The sequence below is a fragment of the Physeter macrocephalus genome, chromosome 14 (assembly GCF_002837175.3).
Source record: "Physeter macrocephalus isolate SW-GA chromosome 14, ASM283717v5, whole genome shotgun sequence".
Classification (NCBI taxonomy): Eukaryota; Metazoa; Chordata; class Mammalia; order Artiodactyla; family Physeteridae; genus Physeter; species Physeter macrocephalus.
In genome coordinates this window covers 94,735,675-94,743,823 of record NC_041227.1, presented here as the reverse complement: position 1 = coordinate 94,743,823, position 8,149 = coordinate 94,735,675, and the positions used below count along the sequence as shown (strand labels likewise).

At 50.0% G+C, this 8,149-nt stretch overlaps 1 protein-coding gene across 3 annotated transcripts in view; it reads right to left on the bottom strand.

The window, feature by feature from the left end:
* Positions 1–6: 6 nt before the first annotated feature.
* The window catches only part of FAM222B (family with sequence similarity 222 member B), a 71,881-nt gene continuing 63,738 nt past the window's right edge, over positions 7–8,149 (bottom strand). For all 3 annotated transcript variants that reach the window (XM_007121726.4, XM_028498302.2, XM_007121727.4), the window contains exon 3: positions 7–3,468. In XM_007121726.4, the coding sequence (XP_007121788.1) occupies positions 1,859–3,468 (1,610 nt within the window). In that variant the 3' untranslated portion in view covers positions 7–1,858. The remainder of the gene's footprint in view (positions 3,469–8,149) is intronic.

Here is an 8,149-nt window from a genome sequence, read left to right as displayed (position 1 = left end):
TGGAAAAAATTACAGCAAAAATATCTGGTTTGGAGATCAAGCAAGGGATAAGGGGAGACAATGGTGTTCATTCAGAGAATTTAACTCAGAGAAGCGAGAACTGGAAGGGGCCTCTGGGTGAGATGGTGGCCAACACACAGGGAGAAGGCATCGCACCAGAAGCTGCAGGTGCTCCTGGGGGGCTCAGGACAGGGAGGTGCCAGTGTGCACAGACGGCAGGAAAACCACTGGGAACAATGAGTTAGGACTTCCTGTTGCTATCATTTGGCATAACACAATCAGGCATTTTTTTCCTTTTTTTTCTTTTTAAATATAAGGCAACTTGCCAACACATAATTTAAAAACTGGTCTTCAGTCACATTGCTTCAGATCACTAGAGAATTTCTGGCTAAAGAACAGTGGATAGTATAGTAAACAACAAAACCCAAAATCTTAAATAAGAACATCAGCTCACATTCCCCAGAGACAAGAGGAAAGGGTAGGGCTTATTTGGTTTAAAAGAAAAAAAAAAAAGAGCCCAACTATGCATCTTCAACAGAAAGAAGGGTGCAAAACATTACAACAAAACATAATCTAAAAGTTTAAAGTTACAGAAAAGTTTTAAATTTCTAGCCAGCTAATGGGCACCTGGGAATGAGACCTGGAGCATGGAGCAGGCGAAGAAAGGGCGAGGGGCAGAGGGGCTGTTTCCGAGAGGCCCACCTCCAGCTGTTAGAACCACGCTCGTTTGGTAAAGGAGAACTCAAAGAGCTTAAGGCTTTGTGTTTTCTTCTTCATTAAACTGAGGGGCTGCGAAAGGTGACTAGACAGTGAATGCACCTGTGGGGCCGCTCACACACATTGCTACTCAAACCCACACTACATTCATACAGAAACAGGACGTTTAAAACTTACAGCATAGAGCAATATTCTTAGCCAGTGTAGAGAGAACCAAATGCACTTTTTTTTTTTCAGTGTTTTTAATTCCAAACTCCAATGTGATCATCCCATACCTACTACCTAATCCCTCAAGAAAGACTTGTTTTGTTTTGCGTTTTTTTTTGAGGGGGGAGTGGGGGATGAGGGCAGCAGATGACTTGGGAGAGAGACAGCAGCAAGAAAGATCTTGGGTATGCTGGGTGGTCTCGGCATTTCTCTAGGCAGGGAAAGGGAGTCAGGAACCAAGGTATCACTCCAAACAGGTTTTTTTCCCCTCGGTCTCAAGGCTATGGCCATGTGTGTGCAGGATGCCCTTGAGGTGTGTGGCAAGGACAAGTGCAGTGGCTCTGGGATCAATGCAGATGTAAAACAAAAGCCTTGAGGAAAGGAGAGGGGCGGGAGGAGATGCAGACTGGGCCAGTTTTGATTTGAGGTCTTTGGGTAAACAAGGAATTGGCTTTCAGAGCACTTGGGAGGTCTGGCTTCTTAGTCCCAGAGAGAGAGACAGACAGGGAGAGACCTAGCTTAGGTGGCTGGGCACTGACAGCTACCTGACCTAGGGGGCCCTTCCCTTAGCCCACACCTCAGTCCAAAGAGAAACAGTGAGAGGTGCAGGAAGAGACAAAAGGGGGCTGGTGGGAAATGGCCGGGGGTGGGGGGAAGAACTGCACTGATAGGCAGGCATTGGAGAGAAAAGCCTGAAGTTGGGATGAGGTCTCAACATAAACCCAAAAGTTGCTGGGGCTGGTAGAGGGGAAGATGAGAGCAAAGAGGATCCCCCTCTGTCCTCAATTAGATCCCACTAAACTCCCTTTCTTACACATCTAAGAATGATCACGTTGGAGCAGTGAAACTCTGAAACTATCCAATTACTCAAAAGGAGGACTAAACCTAGGAGGGTGACGTATGATGCGTAGCTTGTGGAGGGCACCAGGGCTACCTATCTATACCCAGGGTGCTGAATATGAAGATTTCGACTATCTGTGGGATCGGGGGCTCGGCTGCCAGGGGCTCGGTGGGCCTTGCTCAGCATGGCCAGGCTCTGGTCTCGGAAGCAGGCCTGCGGGAAATCCCCGCTTAGGTAATCCACTGTCTGCACCAGGCTGTTCTGGCTTGCCACCGGACCGCCCCCGGTCCCTGCCCGGTAGTGGGCCCCAGCCGCCGCCGCTGCGCAGTCGAGGGGTGCGCCCGCAGGCTGCCCACTGTGGAACGGCATGGCGAGGTCCTGAGACCCCGAGCTGTCGCTATTGGGAGTGGGCAGAATGTTGTTCCACAGGGGCTGGAAGTAGTGACCATTGGGGTAGGCCAGTGGGGCTGCCAGGCCGTTGACTGGTGGGGACGGGGTTGGCTTCTCCAGGGGTGGCTTCAGATGGAAAGCCTGCGCCAGGCAGAGTTCCTGCGGGTAGGCAGGGGCCTTGCCCACAAAGCCAGGCCCCGCCAACTCGCGTCCTGCCGCATGCTTGCCTGTCAGGCCAGGGGCCGGCGTCCCGCCGGCCTCACTGCACATCTGCTGTAGGTGGGCCAGCTGGTGCTGGTTCCAGGCGACTGGCTTGAGGTCGCTAGGGTAGCCAGTGGGGGCTCGAGAGATACCCGTGGGCAGGTTGACAGGGCCTGCAGCAGGCAGTGCGGCTGCGGCCGCGTGGGTGTGCTCCATGGGATTGACCACACAGGAAGGCATTGGTGTGGGGACGCCGTGGGTCGACACCCGAGTGCTTGCATTGATGAGCAGACTGCGACTAATGGGGCTGGGGTTGGCGATCTGGCCCTCACACACTGAGGTAGTGCTGATGCCCGCCCTCGTCTGGCAAAACTGGTTGATCTGGTGCACGATGCTGCTCAGGTCCGGGGGCTGGCTGTGCTGCAGGGTGGCCGCCATGGAAAGGGGGATAGTTGAGGTAGACACGGTCACATTCGGGGGGGCGTCTGAGTCTGGCATCTTCCGGCCTCCGTGCAGCAAGGGGGTGGGGAGGTGCTGGAGACCCTGGTGAGACAGGGCCTGAGGGTGGACCAAGCCCTGGGTTGGGGCCATGGGCTGAGGGTGGCCCAGGCCCTGAGGCTGCTGGAGGCTCTGAGGGTGGGACAGCGCCGGGGGTGGCGGGATACCCTGAGGGTGCTGCAGCGTCTGGGGAGGGGCATGGGCCAGGGTCTGTGCGTGCTGCAGGGCCTGCTGGCGGGCCAGAGCCTGGGCCTGGGGGTGGGCTAAAGTGCTGGGTGCCACAGTAGCATAGGGCGCCACTGGGGGGTTCATGATGGCCTCAGGGAGCAACCGGGCTCGGGTGCCGTCAAAGTCCTTGAGTATGCTTTTGGCTGGCACTTTGACAATGGCAAGCAGGCCTGCCTTGGTGGCAGCCTGAGTCGGGTAGGGGCTGTAGCGCTGGGCTGATGTGTCGAGGCCGTTCACAGTACGACGAACGTGTTTCCGCTGGGGAACCTTCACACTGTTGGGGAAGATTTTTATAGTCAGTGGGTTGTTTGCGACCTTCTTAGCATACGCGTCCAATTCGGCTGGGGTAGGATAGTGAGCAGTTCTCATTTTCTGTGTAGTGTCCCCTAGAGAGAGAAGGGGAAGGAGAGCAAAGAAGGAGACGGAGCTCATCAGTGCCAAGCCAACCAGCCCTTCTAGATTTCCCATTTGAGGGCCTGAGGGGCAGGGCGAACTAAGTTGTCATCTCTAGTCTTCCACTGAGACCCAGCCTCAGTCCTCACAAAAACAAGCACTGCTCACATTTAGTGAATACTTCTAACGGACCAGGTCTTGTGCTGAGTGACAGGCTATCTCAATGAATCCTTGCTACTGCTTTAGGCAGGTACTATCATGGTATTCCCACTTTACAAATGAAGTCACTAAAGATCAGAATAGCAGAGCAACTTGCAAAAGTCTCGTATCTTAGAGAGCCAGAACTTGGCCAATTCTCACATGGAATTCTCTCCAAGTTCCTACCAGCCCATCCTGGCCTGGGGGTTGAAGGTTCTAAGCAGAGCTGTTTGTCAGGGCCACTCAGTCCCTGCCCCATGACACCCTGGGGAAGAGGGTACCCAGAACGACTCCTCTACAGTCTGCAGTTGCCAGTGAGGCATCAACTTTCTCTCTGCCTTGGCAGCTGGGGCACCGTGCCAACTGGGTGGGCATCCTGGCGCAGCAGACAGGATGCTGCTTTTTCAGGGGCAGAGGAGTAAGCTGCCAACATCCCTTCCCCATCCCCAAGTCACAAGTTCACTTTTGTTTACAGCTTACTCTAAGCCTGACTGGGTGAAGATCAAAAGGCTTTATTTATTTCCTTGTGGGGGTGACAATAATGACAGGGCAGCAGGGAGGGAACTGAGGAGAAAGGATTCAGAGAATCTTTAAGTCCTGAGAGCCAAAAATAGTCTGTATTCGGCCCTCGTGAGCTGTCACTTTCCAAAATGAAAGAGGAAAAACCTGCCTTCTTTGGAGACTGCGGAAACACCGCTCAATGGGCCTCATTAATGCTAACAGTCTCTTTGTTCCCATCTCCAGTTGCCTCCCATCAGGGGGCTCCAGCGGATGTCGTGCTTCCATCAAAAAGGAAAAGATTCTGAGAACAAGAGCTCTTTAAGGATGCCAGGCTCCTGGCAAGGGGTCTCTGCTCCCTTCTCCCTCTCTCTGGGGAGGGTCTCCCCTGAGTATACACAGAAGGTGCTTAATAAAGGCTTGCTGAGTAAGTACACAGACTGCCCACAGCAGAAAAAAAAGGGACTGGCTGGGAGCCTTGGCTCAGCTAGCTGATTCCCTCCCTACTTCCTCCCCTTCTAGGGGGCAGCCAGGGCAGACCAAGGACTGAGCTGGCCAAATGCCTGGCTTGTGGCCTCAGCTGGCTTGGCCCAGAGGAGACCCCATTCAAAGTCATGTCGCTGGGCATCAACTGGAACAGAAGTAGTCTAGTGAGTGTGCTAGCAGGAAAAGGGCACAGCTGCCTGCGTTAGGTGACATTGCTGGTTGGCTGGCAGCAACTGCTTAGAAACTGCTGCTCTTGGAAGCAAGAAAAGAAAGCTCAAGTCCAGAAGAGGCAGAGAGATCCGGACCCATGCTCAACAAGGTAGAACTTAGCAAAAAGGGTACAGAAAGGAAAAGGTTTGTGCTTTCAAACACGGGCACAATGCCTTGAACTTAGTAGGCACTCCCACATATTTAAGGCCCTGCTTTATTTACTGAGTACAGAATAGTTGCTCCATCCATAAACGAAATGTTTGTAAGATGACTGATTTGAAGAAGGACTGATTTAGAAGGATGAATGTGACAGTGACAACTGAAGGCAGGATGCAGAGGGAGGCAGAGGCCTGGAAGTCTCCCACCTACTAGGCAGCACTAGCTGGCAAGGAGGTCAAAGCCTGGAGAACAGAGTTCTGCAGCTTCTTACAAGCCACTGACCCTTAATAGGCTTCAGTCTCGACAAAGTGGGGCCATTTTCTGACCGGTTTTACGTTCTCCTGGACAAGAAGACACCAGAAAAGTCTGGGATCACTGAAAGATCTTCCCTAAACTCAAGGCACCAGAATTCCATTAGAAGCTGCCCTGGTCAGCCACTGTACTCTTGTGTGACTGATCAAAAACATGTGACGTTCCTAGCTCAGTGTCTTTCTTACCCAGAGCAAACACGTGGTAAATGCTTGGTAAGTGTACTGTCTGACTGAACAACTGGGACTCGGCTGAATAATGGGAGTCTGAAGCTGCTGGGTTTCAGTTCGGACAGGAAAGGAAGGTCCGCCCCTCCATGTTGGAAGGGCTTTCCTCCATGTTGGAAGAGCTTTCCTCCACGTTGATGGGCTTCTCTCTCTGAAGGTCAGGGAAGAGAAACTGGTACAGCGGCTTGCTGAATAATAGAGCTCCTTTGCTCCAAGTCAATATCAACTCTAAGGCTGATTTTTTCTAGCAGAGGCAGAGGTATTGATGGCTTGGCCTCAATCAGAAGTATGGAGTGGGACACTACACTGATTAGTTCTCTCTGTCCTGCCTCCACTGATGTTGACAGTGGTGATGAGGTGAGGTGAGGGGCAGGAAGGGTGGACACAGGCTACAGTATGTTAAGGAAGAATCTCAAGGATAAGATGAGCATATTGGACAAGAAGAGGCCACAGTCTGGGAATCCAACACCACCCACCTCATGTACCAGATTTCAGCCCAACCCTTAAAAAAGAGCCAAGTTTTCCTCAGTACTTTATCTCAGTCCCCACACAGGCACCCTGAAGCCTTTCTTTCTTCTGCATCATCTTCCTCTAAATGCACACCTAACACAGATACTACAGCTTTGTAAGCAACTTATTTAAATATCTGGTACCCATGGTGTCATTAATCGAGACATAAGGTAGTGTAGAGAACAGGGACTCTGTGGTTAGAAAAAAAGAGATCCAGATTCGAGCACTGGCTTTGTTATCTGACTACTCAGTCTCTCTCTCAGTCACTCCTCATTTATAAACAGGGATGATACCTGCTGTCCTACCTCACAGAATTACTAAGATCAAGAGATCCAATGAAGGGAAATGCTCTGTGAACAGGAACTATGACTGTCAATAGTTATTATTCAAGGACAGCAGGTTTGGCTGAGTCTGCCCACAGATGGGACAAAGTAACCTGACCATGGAAGCCCTAACTGCAGTACCTCCTGGACTTGAGTCTGAGCATTACATGTAGTAGAGAAAGCACTGTTATCTATTCCAGGAACTGGGGGGATCTCCCTGAATCCAGGCTTCCCTGCAAGGACCTCCCTGTTTATCCTTCTGTTTTGAAGATCAAAAGACATGGGTGGCTTATGCAGCAGGAACCTCTAACCTGTGGAGAGACACAGGTAGTGGGTGTCAAATACAGGCTTTGGAGTCTGACCCAAGTGTGAGTTCTAGCCCAGTCACTGAATAGTAATGTGACATTGACAAACACTCTCATCCTGAAAAGAAAGATAAGAGAGTCTCCCATATGGAATTATTGAGGAATGAATGAGAACATACATACAAATATTCAAGATAGTGCCTGGCATATGGTAAGCACTCAACAAATGTTAGCTAATGTTTCTGATATTTCTCGGTAGTTTATCCAGTCACTGGGCCAATTCACCATTTCCAGGTCTTTCCACTAGGGGGCAGATAAGCATACAGAGAAGTAGTAAAAAATTAATTTCGATACTTGCCCTAGGCCCCAAAACTCTACAATGAAAGAGGTCACAGTAACTGTCTAAAAGATGATTTGACAACCAGGGATCTTTGGTCATTTCAACCACTCTACCCAGAAATATTTACCAGGCCACCCTATCCATATACCTGACTGTGAGCTGGAAAAATAGGAGCAGAGGCTTGGGGTTAATGAAGAAAAAAATGTTCAAAAACACATTTTTGGGGGAACTGGGAGAAGATGGGTCAGAGGAAAATAGATTTTGCAAGTACAAAGTTCCCAAATGGCTGAGGTCTCTCCAAAGCAAGTGACATGGAATAACCATCGACAAGTTCTAGGAGGGCATCCACCTAACCACAACTGTGGTCTTCTACCAAGTGCAGGACCCACCCAGAGGCAAGATGTCCTTTAATCCAGCCTGAACTATGGCAAATTATACTTCTAGGTTGGAAAATGCATCACATCCTCCTATAGGGGAGGAGAGAAAATGCTGGCGTTTGAAGGGACTAATCCTGTGATTCTGTACGTAAGGCAGCTCAAGCCTGGGGAAAAGTGATTAGCCAGGTGACTGACAGTGTTGGGCCAAGAAGCTACATATGCCCTCTCCTGACCCCAGACCCATCTCTCCTGCCTTGAGCTGACTCTTACAATATAAAGTATATTAAGCTATACACTCTTGCACTGTTGGTGGGAATGTAAATTGATACAGCCACTATGGAGAGGTTCCTTAAAAAACTAAGAATAGAACTACCACAGGACCCAGCAACACCACTACTGGGCATATACCTGAGAAAACCATAATTCAAAGAGTCATGTACCACAATGTTCATGGCAGCTCTATTTACAACAGCCAGGACACAGAAGCAACCTAAATGTCCATCAACAGGTGAATGGATAAAGAAGATGTGGCACATATATACAATGGAATATTACTCAGCCATAAAAAGAAATGAAACTGAGTTATTTGTAGTGAGGTGGATGGACCTAGAGACTGTCATACAGAGTGAAGTAAGTCAGAAAGAGAAAAACAAATACTGTATGCTAACACATATATATGGAATCTAAAAAAAAATGGTTCTGAAGAACCTAGGGGCAGGACAGGAAAAAGAT